This window comes from Geotrypetes seraphini, chromosome 2 (assembly GCF_902459505.1).
Source record: "Geotrypetes seraphini chromosome 2, aGeoSer1.1, whole genome shotgun sequence".
Taxonomy (NCBI): domain Eukaryota; kingdom Metazoa; phylum Chordata; class Amphibia; order Gymnophiona; family Dermophiidae; genus Geotrypetes; species Geotrypetes seraphini.
This window is the reverse complement of record NC_047085.1, coordinates 457,468,582-457,490,054: the sequence shown is the minus strand read 5'-3', so window position 1 is coordinate 457,490,054 and position 21,473 is coordinate 457,468,582. Positions and strand designations below refer to the sequence as shown.

The following is a 21,473-nucleotide window of genomic DNA, read 5'->3' as shown; positions in this document are numbered from 1 at the left end:
TGGTTAACATTTGCATTTGTGCCTCGCAGGATAGGTTCTTGTCGAATATAATCCCTAGGACAGGGGTGTCCAATGTCGGTCCTCGAGGGCCGCAATCCAGTCGGGTTTTCAGGATTTCCCCAATGAATATGCATGAGATCTATTAGCATACAATGAAAGCAGTGCATGCAAATAGACCTCATGTATATTCATTGGGGAAATCCTGAAAATCCGACTGGACTGCGGCCCTCGAGGACCGACATTGGACACCCCTGCCCTAGGATTTTCAGTTCTGATTCTAGTTTCAGTGGGGCATTACACAGTGTTAGAGTGTCCTTGGTGATTCTGGGTGGGCTTATCAGTAAACATTTGTTTTTTTCTTTGTTCAGTTTCATGTTGTAGCCCAGTCAGCAGCTAGATAACAAGACTTCCTCTACTGATTTGTTGATCTTGTTTTCTTTCTTGTAGAAAAGGAATGCATATTGTAATACCATCAAGAAAAATGACCATTTAACCCTACCCTCTATTTTCTTTCAAATAACCAATATCTAATCCATACCAAAACATTGCCACCTATCCCATGAATCTAAGTTTTTCAGAAGGCTCTCATGAGGAACTTTGTCTAAAGCTTTTTGAAAATCTAGATACATTTCATCAACCAGACCTTTATCCACATGTTTAGTCACACCTTCAAAGAAATGCAATAAGTTGGTGAAGCAAGACCGCCTTTGCCTGAACCCACGCGGACACTGTCCCATTAAACCATGTTTGTCTATGTGTTCCATAATGTTATTTTTTATAACGGTTTCAACTATTTTTCCTGGCACTGAAGTCAGGCTCAGAGGTCTGTAATTTCCCAGATCACCCAGGAAAACTTTTTATTTGAGGGGGGGGGGGATTTATTAACCACCTTTTCATGAAGAGATTCACCCAGAGTGTTTTACAGTACATTGAATAGTAATCAGGTACTCTTAGATATTTCCCCTATCTGTCCTGGCAGGCTCACAATCTAACTGAATCTGAGGCAGTGGTGAGTTAAGTGACTGCCCAGTCACAAGGAGCAGGCTGGGATCAAACTCTTTTAAAAATCACATTTCAAAGCAAATGTAATTTTGTTTTGAAAATCAGTGGAAAGCTCTTAAGTAAAAATATTATTTATTTATTTCGATTTCTATCCCGTTCTCCCAGAAGCTCAGAACGGGTTACAAGTAGGCATTCACAATCGTTTGAAAACAGACTAGTCATGACAACAAATAGGTTACATAGACAATAACAGAGCTTATTCTGGAGACCAGACTGGTCATAGCGAAGAGTACTAGGAAAAGTATATTGAGGAGGCAGTTTTTAATGGCCCGATTGGCGGAAGAGGAAGGTCTTTACTGCTCTGCGGAAGGTCATTAGTGAGTCTAGCGACCTGATCTGTGTAGGTAGTCGGTTCCATAGCTGAGGTAGGAAATGGCTGTAAGATCTTTTGTACGCCGTACTCATTCTGAGGGATCTCCCTGCGGGAATGCTGAGTCTTTGTTATGCTTTGGAGCAGAGGGGGCAGTTAGGGGTGTATAGGCGTAGCTTGGATGCTATGTAGGCTGGGTTTTTTTGGTAGAATCTCTTGTGTGTCATGACCAGGGCTCTGAAGATGCATTACTTTTTGACTGGTAACCAGTGAGCTGCATAGAGCGCTGAAGTGATGGGGTCATGGTAGCTAAGGTTGTATAGGAGTCGAATTGCTGAGTTCTGGACTTATTGGAGGCGTCCCAATGCTGTTTAAAAACTGTTCCTACAATTCTTTTTGTGTAGCAATATTTTCTAAAAGTCTATGACATACACTTATTTTAGTTTTGAATATTAAACCAGTGACAAGACAATTTTACATTTTTGCAACATCAGATGGCACATAAACGGCAACATTTTTTTAATTTTAGTACTTACAAAGACTAGTGATAATCCAAAGCCTGTGGTCTGACTTTTTAGATCAATTTCTAAGCGATGAAGAAGAGCTTCTATCCTTTCTTCCTCAAATCCTTTCCTTTGAAAGAACATAAGAGCAAATATTTAGAAGTACTTCAAAATATTGCCCAAATGTTACTAAAACTATCAACCAAGATGTGTCAGTCATTTACTTTTTTTTTTTTTTTTTAACTGCACAAAAATCAAAGAGACACAGAATTATTTATACACAAAAGAACTGAATAAGCTAAAAATGCTTTCATATCACATTAAAAGTACTTAAAATTTTAATATAGCAGTGTTGTTAACTGGCAGAAAACATCTGACAGACCATGGACCAGAGAAGTACACACAAGCTACTAGAATACTCTGAGCAGCTCAAATGTGCATGTGCAGAATTGTGCTATCCAACTACAGATGTATGAGGCTACCACAATTTCACATACAATATAGTTATAACTAAAGGAGACACCAATTCCATAGGGGCTGGAAGGGTTTTATGAGACTGATACCCTCTTGTCCTTGGAGAACATCTTTTTCAAAAGAGGAACTATTATTTCAGAGGATAAATGGCAAATAAGTCCTCAAGTGAGAATACCTAACTAAGGCCCCAATACTCTAAAAGCGCCGTTAAAATCCTGTGGGTTGCTGTGGTGCCAGTAAATTATCTGATTTGAAAACGACAATCGATGCTCAAACAACTTTGTATGCAAATGAAGTTTGCAGAGGGCCGGCTCTAATGCCGTTCAATGGGTCATAGGAGAAAGCGACTAACACATGCGAAGAATAGTTCATGGATAGAGGCACAAATGTGCGCATGCGCCAGGGAAAGCTACATCATTGTTACACACGCCAATCATAGGTGTGCCTTGTTACGAGCCATAGGTGCACGTCATATGCATCTATAGCCATAAAGCGCTTTTTCCTTTTTGTTCCTATAGTAGTTGTAATAGTGATTTTCCTGTGCTTTAATGAGCTTGTGGCAGCAGTTCAAAAAGCGAAAAGTCAGGTGAAGTTGTGACTTTTCGGTAATTTTTTTTGACATGGGTTTTCACCCGTTTGGTTATCTTTTTAAAATTCCACATCTCATGCAATCAGCAGCTTTTAATAATGAGTGTGCCTTTAACAAACGCATATGGTCCTCCATATGCAAACATATCCTGTTATTTCAATTTCTAGAACCTGCAGCCCAGACTTGCCAGTGTACATTGACACAAGCGCACATGAGACGCGCCTTTAACACACTATTGGTAATTTATTGCATCACAAGGCAATGTTAGAGCATACCTCGTACTACATTTGTATTTATGACCTCGTTGTACTACATTTGTATTTATGACCTCGTTGTACTACATTTGTATTTATGACCTCGTTGTACTACATTTGCATAGCAGAGTTGGAGGCTGCTACGAAGCATGGAAAAGATCGCGGTGAGTCATTATAAGCATCAATAGGTAAAATACTTTGATCCTACACCAGTTAGAACGCACTGAGCAGGAGTTCGTTTTTTAGCCGACCGCGGGGGTTAGCGCGTGATGAAATGTCCGACGTGCTAGCCCCACTAGCGTGGCTTGATAAAAGGAGCCCTTAGTTTCCCTAAAAGCAAAGTAGAATTGTAGAGCAATAAAGTTGTTAGGATAAAAATGTTAATACACGTAGTTGCACTCATTGTAGTTGTGGCACTTTTACTTTTTACTCAAAAAGTATTATATTAGGCAATAATTGTTTTTTGTTTTTTTTACTTTCACTTAATGTGATCACTGTATTTTAATTTAGTATTAAAATATACATTTGTATGTTTACTTAAATACTTTGACTTTATACTTTGAACAACTCTGGATCTGAACTGAGCTACTGAAAATACATATAAAACTTAAATGCAAGTTATGTGTTTAAAATTTTAGAGCAGCCACACCATTAAGATTTCAATAAGTTTTCATATTATGTAATGGAAAATACATTTCTACCAACATTTTCAGCACTAAGCAGAGGGTTTCATTCTCCAAGTATATATGGTGTACTTACTCAATTACTTCATCTATGGTTTTTATAATTATCTGTTTCACAGTTTCAATATCTTTGTGGGCAATGCCCTGCAAGCCTACATTAAAATAAGTATCTTTTGTGCCACCATTGTACCTGCAACAAAACACATTTGTATATTAGCTCAAGGTATATGAACCATTAAGATCAAGCAAGATAAAGTTACAGAATACATATGTACAAGATGAGTATGTCAAATCTGAAGGCACTGCTTTTCCTAAATAGAACTAAATGAGCCAAATGCTCTTTAGTTAGGAATATTCAGTACTTAGATACCAGTATGGCTTTTATCATTAAATTTATTAAGATAAACTGCTGTTTTGGAGATTGATAGGTAGCCTGGAAAAGTCATTCTCTGAGGACAGGCAGGCATAATATTCTCAAATATGTGATACCATTCACAGAACCCAGTACAGACACTGCCAATTGAATTGTCACTTTAAATCTTAATGTGCCTTTCCACCCGATATTTATATGCAACACCAATAGTTCTATGTTTTCCGTGAAGCCGAAAAGCTGTCATTAAGCCTCTCCTCAGTGCATGAAACTGAAGAAGTCTTTTTTTGTGTATTCCTGATGATATTTTATTGCTGCTTTCTTCAGAATTCTTCATTTTTTAAAATAAATTTTTAGCATTGTTTGAGTTTGGTTAAATTCTGTCAATTTTTCAATTTTGGCTTTTGGGCCGCTTTGAGACCCTTTTTTGATCCAAGGCGCATCTAATTTTTTTGGTACACTTTTCACTCGAGCTCCCCAAGTCAGAGCCTTTTGACTTCATGTTGGCCTTTTTTCCCTCCAAGCCAAAGAGGGTGCTGAATGGCTTCAAGAAATGTATTCAATGTAAAATTGGACCATTTCAGACTCTGACCCCCATAATTGGAGTGTTCAGTGTCCAAGTCCAGAACATTGTTATGAATTCTGTCTGCGTATTCAAAAGAGGTCACTGAAAGCCCAACAAATACAGTGTGATAAAACTTTTTGGTTTGGCATTGTCATCGAGACTGGCAGGAAATTTGGTACCCAACGCACAACCTGTACTAGTATCGACACTACGTGCACTGATGCTGCAGAGAGAGCAAACATCAGGTGCTGCAGAGACTTGACATCATCTTTGTCCATGCCTCATTCATCCAGGGATACGTCACAAAAGTTCGACAATTAAGTTCTCAACAATTCTTATGTAATTATTAAGCTCTCGACAATTCTTATGTAAGGCTTACGACAATTTTCATGTAACGTAACAACTCTTGTAACCTTCTGACAACTCTTGTGTAATCCGCCTTGAACCGCAAGGTAATGGCGGAATAGAAATCACTAACGTAATGTAAGTAAAGCTAAGCAGCATAAACATTACTCACTTTTTTTTTTTTAATTTATCATTTTCATATTGAAAATCAAGCACAAACTTGTACAGAAAGCTTTAAGCATAAAGAAATACTTTGAAAATTTTTATATGAAGTAACAATAAATGCTTAAACTAGCTCTAGTCCCCAATTAACGGGTTCCAAGATTTAACTTAACCGAATCAAGAAAAATTAATAATGAATTCAAAGGCTGACTTGGCTGAGATCAAGTTGACATATTTACCTCATTACTATCTCTAATATTGGGCTTTTAGATCTTATCTTTTTCCTTCTCCAGTCGCAACAGCGATAGGAAAGTTGTCAATTGAGCAGGTTCAAAAAATACATACTTTTGAGAGAAATAATGCACCACACATTTACAAGGAGGATGTAAGTAAAATGTCGCCCCTAAGGCCAGAACCCCAGGTTTCAACAACAAAAATTATTTCTTGCGTTTTTGGGTATAAATTTTCACAATATTTTGGGTGCAAATCTCTTATTGTGTAGTTTTAAATTATTTTCTTTGTGTCACTTGAAAGAGCATCTTTTTTTGCTACAAAAGTCACCCTGTTTCATCTTGGACCCAGCCTTGCTTTGGTCAGAATTACTATCCCAAAGACAGGCATAATTTGCATGTGCTGATACTGTTATACAGAGACATCTTTGGTGCCCTATTGTGTAACACTCAAATGAGCTAGAGATGTGACATTTTACAATACAGCTAAGTTTGTTGTGCTTACCATGCTTTAAGCTTATGACATCTTTGCTCAGATGTATTTTCATAAATTAGTCAAAGTTGCTTCAAAACTGTGGTACATTAATAACTTTCATTGGTCAGCGGTGGCATAATCACCACATCACCCCCCTTGAAAACCATTTCCAATTCAGGAAGTTTTACATTTTCTTCCATAAAGACTGAAGCACAATATTCACACAATCTCTCCGCTATGGTCATATCCTCCCTGTGTGCCCCTTCTGTTCCTTGATGATCCAATGGTCCCATGGATTCCCTCCCAGATTTCCTGCTTCTGATTGACATGGATAACCTGGACATACAGATGATTCAACTGGACATATTGGCCTCACTTGTGTATGCTGGACACTACAGACCTATATTTTCCCATAGCCAGGCCCAGCCTGTACCTTGCTGTCTGTAAATACCTGCAGCCTTTGCAATGCTAACAACGTTTTTGTTTCCATTCCCTGCTGGGAGGATATTTCTCCAAGGTTCTGCTGAACTGTTATCAGTGCTGTATGACTTCATATGCCAGGCACCCTGGAAAGCCATAAAACTTTTATAATGAGCAAGGATCCCTGCAGGACAATGTGGGTGTGTCGAGATGAAAGAACTTGGTACCAAAACATTTGCTCCCTGTCTCTAAACCAAGCTATGGGAACCAAGCAGCTGGATTGTTGAAAGGTCACCTTTGCCAACTTTCAGCATACAAGGACACTATCCCGAAGATGCACAGAATTGTAAAACCACTAATTAACATCTACAAAGTCATCTCAGCGCTGGAGAAAGTTCACCAATAGTTCTCTGTTTCTGCAAGGCCCCCCTACTGGGGAGAGGGGGGTGGAGGTGAGAGAGGCGTGGACTGAGAGGAGGAGTTAGATGTACATTATTTTATGTACCAATAGGGAATTACATAACCAGAATTCGGGGATGGACTTTTTTGGAACAAAGGAAGAATTGCTCTGTATAAAACACATGTGTATTTTAGGTAGAGCCAGAGAGATTTGCTTACTTATGCTGCAGGGAACTGCTAGCCCCCTGCTAAGCATATGAGTGTTAGTTCTGCTCTCCATTGCATATTCTGAACTGACAATATATTTACTACGCCTTTGCTACTGCCATTTTTGTAACCTTTTATACTAACAATAAACAAATATTGTCTGTTTTTGGAACATACAATGCTGTCTCGTAGTCATTCCAATGAGGTAAAATAAGTGGCATTACTTCATGATGTAGCTAAAAACAATGCTATGAGTTTTTGCCTGTTTGACAGGTTTCTCTTTATTTATTTATTCATTCAATTTTCTATATCATTCTCCCAGGAGAGCTCAGAACGGTTTATATGAATTTATTCAGGTACTCAAGCATTTTTCCCTGTCTGTCCCAGTGGGCTCACAATCTATCTAATGCACCTGGAGCAATGGGAGGATTAAGTGACTTGCCCAGGGTCACAAGGAGCAGCATGGGTTTGAACCCACAACCTCAGGGTACCGAAGCTGAAGCTTTAACCATTGCGCCACATTATCTCCTTTTTTTTTTTAAATTTATTTATCAATTTTCAAATAAACAATCAAGTATACACTTGTACAGAAAGGAGAGGAATTAAAGAACATATTCAAAGCGAGACAATAGTTATAATCAAAGAAAAATAATCTTAATCTCCTCCTCAAGTCCTCATATTTTGGATCCAAGATGTAAAACGGTGAGCCTTACACAAATCTTAGCAATATATCAATAAGAAGAAAAACAGGAACACTTAGCTGAAGGAAGTGACCTAATCAAATAATGAACACTCATGTTGTATTAGTCCCAGCTTTCAGGTGTGCAGCTGACAGAAAGGTTGTCAGTTGTATAGGCTCAAAGAAAACATATTTTTGCTTTTGATATAGTATCACACTTTTACATGGGTGTCTTAAGAAGAAAGAGGCTCCAAGAGCGATAACTCCCGGCTTCAAAATCAGAAATTCACGACGACGCCTTTGGGTATCTCAAGCCAGATCTGGAAATATTTGTATTTTAAATCCCAAAAAATCTTTTGACTTGTTTTTGAAGAAAAGTCTCAGCAGCCAGTTTTTATCCGGTGCCAAGGCAACAGTAAGAAGTAAAGTTGCTGGTGTCGCAATTTCCTTGTCCGACTGTTCTAATATCAGTGAGACATTTAAATTCTGTTGGACCTCTGTAGGTAGTTGTTGTGGTTCTTGATATTTTTGATGTTGTCCTTCAATTTTCCGAATAGGCAGATAATAAGCCTGAGTTAAAGGTGGAAGCAGTTCTTCTGAAATATCCAAAATTTCTACCATATATCTTTTTATCATCTCTCTCGGAGATATTGTTGCCACTCTAGGAAAGTTAATCAACCTGAGATTGTTATTACGAGAAAGGTTATCTAAAGCTTCCAATTTTCTTCTCATATTTATATTGTCTTTCATTAACGTTTCACTAAGTTGTTTAGTGGCAGCATTTAAATCTTTAAGGTCCTGAAAATCTGTTTGTAAAGCTTTAATATTTGTTTCATGGATATTTAGCTTTGATTCAATTTGGGAAATTTGAGGTTTTATAGATTTTGCCAAATCTGCCACCAGATCCCATATCGCCTCAAGAGTTATTTCTCTGGGTTTCTCTATTTCAACAGTTTGTACTTTTTGTATAGGAAAATTAGCTATAGCTGACCTTTCCTCCTGCATGCTGTTCTCCTGGGAGCCGCATTCCCTCTTGCTGCTCTGAGCCTCAGCCATTGCCGGACTCACAACACAGGAGTCCACATCCATTCTCCCCTGTTTGGTGACCAAAGCCTCACTGGACAGGAGCTCACCAACCTCAGATGGCTCTGCTGTCCGAGGGGAGCTGGTATGCTGAGGAAGAGGGGGTGGTGTTCTGGCGTCGGGGCTTAACGATATTTCCAAGCCCGGGGAGACCACATCCTGCTCACCAACGAGTGCTCCCAGCGGGGAAGCCGACGCCACCGCCGACACTTCCTGCATCCGGCGTATTAGTTCCTCGATGTTGCCGAGTCTAGCGGGGTCAGGGCGCCGCGAGGCTACAGCGGCACTTCGTCCCCTTCTCTTCGGCATTGCTAGATGAGGAAAACACTGCGAAGGAAGAAAAAACAAACAGGTACTCGCTCTAATCGGGACGCTCAGCTAGCTGCCCCATCAGCCATCTTGGATCCTTCTTCCGTCGGCCCCTCCTTTTTTTTTTTTAAGATTTAATGATTTGCATCTAACTTGCCAGTGCTTATGTTGCTTATTTTATTCATTTGGATCCCTTTTTTATTCTTTAAAGGATGGTTTTTTGGCTCTAATATCCTCCTACACTTCACCTTTTAACCATGCTGATGCTCACTTTCTCTTCTTTCCACCTTTGTTAATATGTGGAATACATCTGGTTTGGACTTCCATGAAGTACTTCTAAATAATATCCATGCTGGATTTAAAGTCCAAACCTTTGCAGTTGATCCTTTGAAGTGCTTTTAACCATTTTCTTCATTTTATCATAGTTGACCTTTCTAAATTAAATGCCGCTACAGTAGATTTCTTTAATGAAGACACCCCAGATATCAGCTCAAATTTGATCATGTTATGATCACCGTTTCCCAGCAGACTCAACACAGTTAACTCCCATACTATGCCCTGCATTCCACTAAGGCCTAAGCCTTTTGCCCCTAAGACTCATCATAGCTGTTTCTAAGAAAATCATCTCCTTCACGTATACTCAGGCTGGGCTGACAATGCAAGGCCAAGTAACAGCCCACACAGCTGCTTCAATAGCATACTTCCAAACTGCATCTATGAAGGACATCAGCAAAGAAGCTACTTGGTCCTCAATATATACATTTACCTCTCATTGTTTAGATCACAACTCTAGAAACAGTTGGTTTGGACAAGCAGTTTGCAAAATGTTTTCTCTATCTAAAAGCAACGTTCCCTTTGGCCCTATTGAATTTTGCCAGGATCCTGTTAATTCAATGTGATTGAAACATATAAGTACATCACGGGACGCATCGAGTCAGAAGATGATATCTTCTGGCTCATGGGACCCTCGACCACCAGAGGGCATCCGCTGAAGATCAGGGGAGGGAAGTTTCATAGCGACTCCAGGAAGTACTTCTTCACCGAAAGAGTAGTGGATCATTGGAACAGACTCCCACTCCACGTGATAAAGGCCAGCAGCGTGACAGATTTTAAGAGAAAATGGGATACTCACGTGGGATCTTTAAGGGAGTAAATTCAGGGGAGGGGATACTTGGAATGGGCAGACTTGGTGGGCTATAGCCCTTTTCTGCTGCTTTTTTCTATGTTTCTAATCTTTTCCAGAGGCATGACCTTGACAATCATGACAGCTTGGGAGTCCCACATATGAAAATAGTATGCCTGCTTGGCCTCGGAGAAGTGAAGATACTTACGCGTAGTAGGTGTTCTCCAAGGACAGCAGGCATAAATTCTCACAACCCAGTCGCCCTCCCTTAGTTGGCATCTTAGCTTTTTTATTGCAAGCTGACATCAGGTGAGACGGCACCTGCATGCACCAGGTGTGGTTTAGGGAATTTTTGGTAAACAGAACATGCAGATATTCGAGAGAACTGACGGCAGCCGTTCAGGGAGTGGAGCGGGACCAGGCAGGAAGCGAAAAGCTTGCGTTCCTGCATTATGCGCTGCTCTGCAGAAAGAAAGGAGGCAGCCGTCCACGTCCAGCGAGGGAGGGGCAGGAGCATGGAAAGCTCCTGCCGAGACCGCGCTGGACCACTGGCATTTAAAAAGAGATATCGGGGGGAAGGGAAGTATTAAATAAAATTGTATTCACTCCATAAGGTGCACCCACTTTCTTGGGAGAAAAAAGTGCATCTTATGGAGCAAAAAATACAGTATATAATGTTTTCAGTTATAGAAGATTAAGCTTCTAATAAGTAAGGTCACATAAACTGCTAGAACTTGGTGTATTATCATTAAAGTTCAGAATGGCCTTTTAGTTTGCCAATATCTCTTTCATCCCTTATATTCAGTTAAGGTTACAGTAAAAATGTTTAAGTATATACAAGCTTTTGTCCTATCCTGAACAAATAACTTGCAAGGCTGCCTGGGAAACCAGCTGTGCTTCATTTACTAAAATCTATTGGAGGGGATAAGAAACAGTTCCAAGAAAGGATATAATTTGTTAAGAATGATGCTACTCACCCAGTCCCAGGAGAAAAACCAGTCCCAATGTTGGCTTCAATTAAAGCTTTATAGAAGGGAGAGTTTGGACCAGAGGCCAACAGTGAAGAGAGAAGGCCAAGCGTGAAGGCTTCAAAAATATCTGTAATACTAAAGATGAAAAATGTAATCAGCTTAAATAAACGTAGAACTGATAAACTAAATACAGTACATAACATATTTAGAGAACCTTTTATTTCCTCCTCATTTACTCTCCTTTTACAAAGCCGTAGTGTGGTTTTTAGCGCCGAACAAAGCGGTAACAGCTCCAGCGCTCATGGGGGGGTATATAGGCAGCTTATCTTGCAAAGTTCTTTCTATTAAAAATGTTGGGACTGCTTCAACAAACAAAAACTCCTCTCACAACTGCCACTTAAGTTTATAACACTACAAACTATGAATCACTAATACTTTCCTATAAAAAACAAAATGTTATACATAACAGATCTTATATATAAAAGGAGAACAGCTGACTATCTGAATAAAAATGTAAAGATTTCATTTTCAAAAGCATCCCTTTTTCATGATCCTCACAAAGTTTCCTGCACAACACAGCTTGCAATTTCGAGACTCTTCTGGCCGAGGTAATTGCAACTAGGAACACTGCTTTGATCATAAGATCCATGAGAGAAGCTTCCTCCAAATGCTCAGATGGGGCCCTCCGAAGATCCTCTTGCAGAAAGAGAAACTGAAAGTGGCAGCAGACTTCTGGGAGAAAGAGGTGGTTTCAAAAGCTGTGATTAACATCCTTCTGCTGTATGTTCGTGAGAAGGTTCCGCATACCATTCCTATTGCACTTGAAAGACTAGATTTTCTAAACAATGCAACTCCATCTACTGCAGATCCCATTTGATGGGATGAGACTATTTTTTGTTAATGCAGTAGTACACTTTACAAGATCTCTCTCTAAATTTTAAATGGCTGCTTCCACAAAGACACCTTTTAACTTGCCAAATCCAGTTTCACCTCTTCATGTCAACTTGGATGAACTTTTCATTCAGTGGGACAAACGTTTTCAAGCCACGATACACTAAATGTAGTGGCTGTGGCTCAAGGCATCTGGAAGTGTGCAGATGTTGCCGTGATGATGTCACACGCATACATGAAGGCCCTCCAGATAGGCCTTGGGACGCCAGAAGGGTGTGCCAATGGAGAAGAGGGCCGGAGAGGAGAGGCACCAGCGCTGGCTGATTGTCTACAGCGCATGCCTCTTGCCACGAGAGGCATGTCCTATATGCAGTCAGCCGGTGCCGGCACCTCTGCTCCCCAGTGTACCACTGCACATCTGAAATCTCAGGAGACACACTAATGTGCCAGGGAACACAGTATGCGATACATTGTTTTAATTAGTAAAAACTAATAATCTTTCCCCATAAAATTTATCAATAATGACATGATCCAGGCAGAATTGGGCGTGTGCTCCTAAGATCAAAATCAGTAGGGTGTTAACAAAAAGATGCATTTACTTCCCTATTTAGAAAATTACTGTACTGTTATTACTAGAAAGCCCAGCCTATTGATATCAAAAAGAAATATAAAGCTAGGTAGGTTTTAAAGGCTTTAACTTCCTCTGATTAGAAGACAATAGACCTTTTCTGGCAATCTAATGTATGAAGCATAGCAACTCCCTTATAAATATATGGGCATAGAATAATTGAATGGGATTAAAGGATTAAGATAACAATCACAACCAATTTAAAGGATAGGTGCAGATCACCACCCTGCTATGGTAACACACAGTGGATGATTTAATATCAAATTGATGCCCAAAAAAACTGTGGCTAGTTTTAATAAATAAAAAAGGTCAAGTACTTCAAAGTCAAGCAGTTCATAGGAAACTTTTACCAACCAGTCTCAAATATGTATAAGAAATTTGCACATCTATAATCTTCATTACATGCAAACATAAGAACATAAGAACATAAGAACATAAGCAGTGCCTCCGCCGGGTCAGACCACAGGTCCATCTCGCCCAGCAGTCCGCTCCCGCGGCGGCCCAAAACAGGTCAAGACCTGTCTGAATCATCAGAAGGGGCTCCCTTGCCACCTTGGTTTCCCATTTAAGTCCTGCCTTCCTATCGAACTCCTAGCCCTCCGGTCTTGCACGTGCACGACCAGGTTAGTTTACTCCTTACCTGATTAACTTCCTATACTTGTGTTACATCCCAGCTCCTCCCTCAGTATCCCACGATCCCTTTATCCCTCAGGAATCCATCCAATCCCTGTTTGAATCCTTGTACCGTATTCTGCCTGATCACTTCCTCCGGTAGCGCATTCCAAGTGTCCACGACCCTTTGGGTGAAAAAAAACTTCCTTGCATTCGTTTTGAACCTATCTCCCTTCAGTTTCTCCGAGTGCCCCCTCGTACCTGTTGTCCCCTTCAGCCTGAAGAATCTGTCCCTATCCACCCTCTCTATGCCCCTCATGATCTTGAAGGTCTCTATCATATCACCCCTGAGCCTCCTTTTTTCCAGAGAGAAGAGCCCCAGCCTATCCAACCTCTCAGCATATGGGTAGTGTTCCAGCCCTCTTACCAGTTTCGTTGCTCTCCTTTGGACTCTCTCAAGTACCTCCATGTCTTTCTTGAGGTACGGCGACCAATATTGAACGCAGTATTCCAGATGCGGACGCACCATCGCTCGATACAGTGGCATGATGACTTCCCGCGTCCTGGTAGTTATGCCCCTCTTTATGATGCCCAGCATCCTGTTGGCTTTTTTTGAGGCCGCTGCGCACTGTGCAGATGGCTTCAGTGATGCATCCACTAGCACACCCAAGTCTCTCTCAAGATTGCTTTCTCCCAACAATGCCCCCCCCAATTTGTAGTTGAACAACGGGTTCTTTTTCCCTATATGCATGACCTTGCATTTTTCTACGTTAAAGCGCATTTGCCATTTGTTTGCCCAGTCTTCCAGCTTGTCTAGGTCCCTTTGCAGGTCTTCACACTCCTCCCTGGAGTTTACTCTGCCGCACAGTTTCGTATCGTCTGCAAATTTTATAACCTCGCACTTTGCCTCCTTTTCCAGGTCATTGATAAATATGTTGAAGAGTAACGGCCCCAGCACCGATCCCTGTGGCACACCGCTCGTGACTCCCCGCCAGTCAGAATATTGGCCCTTTACTCCGACCCTCTGCAGTCTACCCGACAACCAGTGCTCGATCCATCTGTGCACATCCCCTCCCACCCCGTGATTCCACAGTTTCCTAAGCAGCCTTTCATGTGGTACCTTGTCGAAAGCCTTTTGAAAATCGAGGTAAATGATGTCGATGGGTTCCCCATTGTCCACCCGACTGCTTATTCCCTCAAAGAAGTACAGAAGGTTCGTTAGGCACGACCTTCCCTTACAGAATCCGTGCTGGCTTGTTCTCAGTAGGCCATTTCTCTCAATGTGCTCGCAAATGCCGTCCTTTATCATAGCTTCCACCATCTTCCCTATAATTGAAGTCAGGCTCACCGGCCTGTAGTTCCCGGGGTCACCCCTCGATCCCTTCTTGAAGATAGGTGTGACATTCGCCAATTTCCAGTCCTCTGGTACCTCTCCAGTTTTCAAGGATAGGTTACAAACATGCTGGATTGTGCCCGCTATTTCTTGTCTTAGTTCCTTCAGAACCCTTGGGTGGATCCCGTCCGGACCCGGTGATTTGCCGCATTTTAACCTGTCTATCTGTTTGAGGACATCCTCCTTACTGACCTCTATATGCTCCAATTTTTCAGCCTGTTCCCCACTCATGAGCTCCTCTGAGTCCGGTATATTAGATGTGTCTTCTCTCGTGAAAACCGACGAGAAGAATGTGTTCAACCTCTCAGCTACCTCTTTTTCCTCCTTAATCACTCCCTTCCTTTCTCCATGCATATTCATTAAGGATATCCTGAAAAAAAACACACCCGGCTGGTGGTCCTGCAGGACAGGTTTGGTGACCACGGCACTGGATTAAAGCTATGCTGATGTTAAGGGTATAAAAAGGAAGCACAACAATTAATTGGTCCAGGGATCCAAGATGGCATCAGGCTAGACGCGCCGAGGAACTATTCTGGAGAGTTGCTCTTTTAAAAACCGATTATTCTTGCGGTGAAGCACTTTCTCTTACCAGAATGCCGAAAAGAAGAGGCCGGAGCGCTGCTGGCACCTTGCGGCGCACTGAGATCTCTGTTCTATGCAATACAGAAGAGCTCTTCAGGCGGATACTTCTTTTTTAGCACTGTCCCGTTTGGAGATAGAAAAATCTTAAGGAATGCAACTCCTGCACTCAGCATTATAGCCATTATTATCCTTTAAAGTGCATGTTTAGTTCATTTTTCTTATTTTCTCGCTAAATTTTTTTATCCCGAGTCCTATAATTGGGGACTTGAGCATAATTAGCTTTGGGTTTTCATGTATTCTTTGATGTATATATAATAACTACTATTGCTTTTTATACAAGTTATTGGAGGCTGAGTTTGGGTCAATTTTGGACCTGGAGGATACGCTGTGGCAGGGGATTATGGATTTCCAGGAGGAGGGGTCAGAGGTGTAGACCCCCCACTATCTTTATCAGCATGGAGGAGTAGAGTGGCAGAGCCTAGCCAAGATAAAATCATCTCAGGAAAGGTATCTGTGCAGCCAGCGTTGCCCACCGTGTTCTTAGACAGGAAGAGTCCTGAGGCTAAGCAAGGCAATATGCAGGAGAAGGCAAGCAGTGTCCCAGCTTCCCCAGATAAAGATTCAAAAACCAGCAAAGAAGCAGTCAATTGTGCTACTACCACAGCAGATGACAGAAAGTTACCAATGAGTTCAGTACCATTTTTTGGGCATGTATTTTGTTAAATATAAATGTGTGAATTTTTTGTGGGGGGAGGGGTGAACTAGGGCTCTCTTTCAAGTATGATGGTGGTACTAGTTAAGTTCAGTGTTTTGTCAACTGCCCGGAAATGTTTTAATAGGCAGGTATAAATACAAACGAGAGGTCCTGGGGGGGGGGGGGGGGGAATTTAAAAAGGTATGGAAGGAGGACGTGTAAAAAATTGTTAATTGGCTGGGACTAACCAGAGGGGGGACAGGGTACAGAGCCTGGCAGGGAAAATTTGGTTCAGAATGCTTTTTTTCCAGTCTAAATCTAGGGTGCATCTTATGGAGCGAAAAATATGTTATTTCCTAATATAAGCTAGTGCAGACATGGGCAAACTATAGCCCACAGGCCACATCCGGCCCGTTTAGCTTTTTCATCCAGCCCTTCTCCACAGCTGGACTTCCACTTAGCCTTCACGCGCCGAGCCTGCTCTTCATCCTGCAACCGGCCCTGCACAGAGGGCTAGGCGACTGGTATGTGAAAGCAGCGTGAGCATCACCACTGGCAGTTTAGCGGGTGGCATGGTCGTGCGTTGCAAATGGCTGAGAGGAGGCCTCGCGCCTGAGCGGACGAAGCGCTCATGGCAGGCGTGAGCTGCAGCGCTTTGAGGGTGTTCAGGTAGGTATTCTTTATATTTATTTTTAAAGAGCTGTAGAAAATAATGTTGAAAAATCTGTCTCTTCTGGGGGGATTTTCTAAGTCTAAAGTTTTGGGTTTTTTTTAAATTTGTGTGAGAGAGTGAGGGGAGAGCTTCGACTGAAAAAAACAACAAAAAAAATAACAAAAAACCAGAGCAGAAAAAAGGGCAAGGGGAGAAGCCACGGATGGCAGAAATCCCTGCACATGCTTAGTAAGTTAAAAGATTACTATAGCTAGGGGAGAGCTGACACACAGGATCATTCTGAGACTTCACGAACAGGTGTGCCTGATCTCCCCTGCTTCTCTCTGGAGAATATACATATATAAAATCTCTAAAGGAGAGGAAGAGAGAAGGTAGAATCCATGGATGCATTTTAGACGTTGAGTGGCCCAGCGTGTTCCCCCGTGGGGGAGGGGGGTGTATATTTTTCGTTGGGGAGGGAGGGGGGTTGAAGAAGGGAATAATGAATCTCATCAAAATCAATAATAATAATAATTTTAAAAATCCCGAATTCCTCTTTACCTGCAGCGCTTGGAAAAGTGTTGGTGTGAAGCTCGAGGAGCAAGAGGGAAAGGCTCACAGAAATGACAGTATCATAGCAACTCTTCGCACACCATGGGCGCCCCCTCCCCTGGTCGCCTGGCCCCTCTGTCAAATATAAGAGCCCATTGTGACCCACGAGTCAAAAAGTTTTCCCACCCCTGAGCTAGTAGCTACATACCACTTAACTGAAATGGTCAAATTTGACCAGTTACATTTATGTGAACAATCCCAACTAGTTAGTTTCAGCTAAATATTTTCATAAATACAACCAGCTAAATTCAACTATTAACCAGTTTTTTGAATATAGACCTGACCAAGCACACAGAAAATTTGTGTCTTTTTTTTTTTTTTAAATGGAAAAGAGAGAAAAAGGGCACTGAAACCCCTGAAAGAGCCTTTGTAGCCTATACTCCAAAACAGGGCTGCCCAAGTCCGGTCCTCGAGATCTACTGGCAGGCCAGGTTTTCAGGATATCCACAATGAATATGCATGAGAGAGATTTGCATACCAAGAAAGCAGTGCAGGCAAATCTTTCGCATGCATTTTCATTGTGGATATCTTGAAAACCTGGCCTGCCAGTAGATCTCAAGGACCGGACTTGGGCAGCCCTTCCAAAATATCTTACCAGTGCCTCTCCTAGTGCTACAATTCCTGCTCTGGCATGCTTTGTTCCTTTGTGTCCAGGCCCTGTGCTTTTAAAACCTGCCTGTTTCTATCTCCGATTTGAAGTTTTCCTTATTCACTCCTATTCTCTTTAAGGATCCCTCTTTATTGCAGGCTAAATAGGAGGTAGAGCACAAGATTTCTCATCACTTCCTCTTATGGTCCTTGTAGCACATTCAGCAGAGTGTGATCCATAAGGCCACAAGAATTAAGGACAAGTTATGCACTGCTGGATTAATTTTGGAATCAAACTGCACAAATCTAGATCAAACTTACAGGAGTTTGTTTTGAATATTTGAGCTTCAATTCTTTCCCTTTGACCTCTCAAATTAGTACTATTCCCCCCCTCCACACACACACAATCTTCCTTTTCCATAAATTATTCTAGGATTTAAGGGTAAACTAGATGCACATCTCCTTAAGAGTGGCATAGAGTGATACGGGTAAGGGTAAATTAGATGCACATCTCCCTTGAGAAGCATTTATAGTGATATGGGGACTAAAACTATGCCAGGGTAGACCCGGCGGGGCCTCCGCGTGTGCGGATCACCGGACTTGATGGACCTAGGGTCTGATCTGGAGATGGCAATTCTTATGTTCTTATTTTATATCTCCTTAACTTATGCTCAAAGGTGTAATCTTCTGCCCTAACTCTATCCTCAGCTGTGGTTAGCGCTACAGCCTCAGCACCCCGAGGTTGTGGGTTCAAATCCCACACTATTCCTTGTGACCCTGGGCAAGTTACCTAATTTCCCATTGCCCCAGGTAGAGTGTGAGCCTACCAGGACAGATAGGGAAAAATGCTTTAGTACCTGAATGTAACCCATTTAGGCTACAAGTGGTATATAAATCCTTTTTTTTTTTTTTTTTTTTTTTAAAAGGCTAGGTACTACCCTCTGCCTTCCTACCTCCCCCCCTCTCTCCCAAATACTCCCTCAGGAAGGGTAAAGCTGAATTGATCAAGTAGAAAACTTGTTCTGGTTACTTTTCAGTCCTTTTTCTCTTATTTCTCTTCATATGTGGCTTCAGCCTCACCCTCTCCTGTCCTCTCTTAGAACAGAATGTGATTTGTGCCTTGTGCTACTTTTCATCTCTATCTATGTCTAGATTCAAGATATTCTTGGATGTTTTTGCTTAAATTTATAGAAATAATTAACAAAAAAAAAAAAAATCGGTTCAAAATGGTGTGGCTGATCAGGAACGTTCCAAAAATATTTTACTGAATTTTAATAAATCATTACAATTTAATCATAAAATGATGATAAAAAAACAACTAATACCATTTACTAACTATAAGATTTAAAATAATTATAAAATAAGCTAAATGTTAGGGTTGCCAAAAAAAAATTGCTTCTATATAAACCTTTACTCCTTCATATTCAATAAGCAATTCCAAATCTTTTTTAATTTTTTCATATTGCCAAGCTTTGCATAAATTTTCTCATATTTGCAATACAAACAAACCATGCTCCACCCTATGTTATATTCCAATTTAGAGAAGTCTTTGAAATTAGATAAAAACTGTTTTGATTGCAATCACTATTAAATTCTTAAGTAACTTTTTTATATTCATTTATTGAAGATTTAATACCATATTCTCCCAAAATAATTATTGGATAAGTTAGTGCAGGGGTGCCCAATACGTCGATCGCGATCGACCGGTCGCTCGGGAAGGCAATGCGAGTCGATCACGGAACCCATCCCGGGTTCCGTGATAGACTCATGTTGCCGTCCCAATCGACCGGCCAATCAGCCTTCCTCTCCCCGAGGTTCCCCACCGGTCATCACTTCATGCTCGCTGCGTCCTTCCTTGCCTGACTGCCAGAACCCGTCTTCCTCGCGCGCCTTTGTCCTGGCGCGCTTTTGACCTGACACCCTTGCTTTCTCCCGTAGAAAATCTTTGATAGACTGGGGGATGATGTCACTTCCTTCAGGAGAAGGCGGGAGGGAGGTCTAGGGAAGTCACGTCACTGGAGAGCTGAGCGCCGGCTGCCCCTGGCGGAATCAAGCCACCAGACTGGAGAAAGGCGGTCGGGAGCAGGAGGTGCTCTGCCCAAAAATGCAAGAACTGCTGCTGATCTGGCATCTTGAGCCTGAAAATGGGAAGTTGAGGAGGGGGGGGCTACGCATTTTTGTAAGCGCCCTGCTGAAAGGAGACTGGAATGGCTCTCATGGAAGGATTTATAGACTGGCTTTTTCTTTTCCTCGGCCCTGGGCGTCCGGAGATTTGGGCCTGCAGAAGCCTCGCGCTGACCAGCATTCCTCTCCCCGACGTCAATTCTGACATCGGAGAGGAATTTCTGGGCCAGCCAATTGCTGCTTGGCTGGCCCGGAACTTCCTCTCCCACATCAGAATTGAAGGGGAGCGGAACCCTGGTCAGCGCAAGGCTTCTGCAAGGAAAGCTTGGGGCGGTGGTGGCTTGAAGGCCTGTTTCCCGGTAGCGGTGGCAAACCTAGTGGCTTGGGGGAGGGAGGGAGAAAAAAACAAAGGGGGCAGGCAGGGAGACAGAAAGAAGGGGGGACAGGGAGACAAAGAAAGAAGGGAAACAGAAAGAAAGAGGGAACAGGGAGACTGAAAGAAAGTGGGCATGGAGAGAAAGAGAAAGAAAGAACAGGAGGCAGGGAGAAAGAAAGAAGGGGCAGGGAGAAAGAAAGAAAAAGTTGGGGGGAGAATGAAGTCTGGAGGAGAGAAAGCATATAGGAGGCTGAAAGAAGGGAAGAAATATTGGATGCAGGAGTGGGCTGAAGTCAGAAGATATCAGAAGAAGAAGTGCAGCCAGAGTGAAGTGAGAAGTTAGAAGAAGAAAGTGCAACCAGAGACTCATGAAATCACCAGACAACAAAAGTAGGAAAAATGATTTTATTTTCAATTTAGTGATCAAAATGTGCCCATTTTGAGAATTTATATCTGCTGTCTATATTTTGCACTATGGCTCCCTTTTACTAAACCTCAATAGCGGTTTTTAGCGCAGGGAGCCTATGAGCGTCGAGAGCATTCAGCGCAGCTCCCTGCACTAAAAACTGCTATGTGGTTTAGTAAAAAGGGAGGGAGTATATTTGTCTATTTGTGTATGGCTGTTATTGAGGCGACATTGCATAGAGTCATTTGCCTTGACCTCTTTGAAAAAAACCCGGAATATGAATTATAATTAACATTTTCTCTGCCTTTCAGTGTGCTTTGTGGGGTTTTTAAAAATTATTTTATTGTTGGTAGATCATTTTGACTTGGTCATTTTAAAAGTAGCTCGCAAGCCCAAAAAGTGTGGGCACCCCTGAGTTAGTGGGTCTGTAATGGAAAGTTAACCATATCTTATTCCAATACGACGCAACATATGGGCAACTAAATAACATATGTTCTAAAGTTCCAATTCCTATTTTACATGAACAAATGTTTCCTTTAGAGTTATCTGGTTTAGCTAATTTAACTGGAGTCCAATATGCCCTGTGCAATAAAAATTGGATGCGAGAGCTGGCTATTTCAAATCTAGTCCTTCAGCAAAAACTAATTCAATAAGACCTCAGATCCAACTGTTTATATAAATGTGTCTGGGGGGTTTTTGTAA

The 21,473-nt window shown here is 41.7% G+C and overlaps 1 protein-coding gene across 1 annotated transcript in view; it reads right to left on the bottom strand.

Annotated features, from left to right (window-relative positions):
• Positions 1-21,473, bottom strand: part of LOC117354932 (presequence protease, mitochondrial-like) — a 155,094-nt gene that overhangs the window by 55,492 nt on the left and 78,129 nt on the right. The window contains exons 10-12 of the mRNA XM_033932894.1: positions 11,220-11,348; positions 3,952-4,065; positions 1,909-2,005 (exon numbers count right to left, since the gene is read on the bottom strand). Coding sequence (XP_033788785.1) covers positions 1,909-2,005; positions 3,952-4,065; positions 11,220-11,348 — 340 coding nt within the window. The remainder of the gene's footprint in view (positions 1-1,908; positions 2,006-3,951; positions 4,066-11,219; positions 11,349-21,473) is intronic.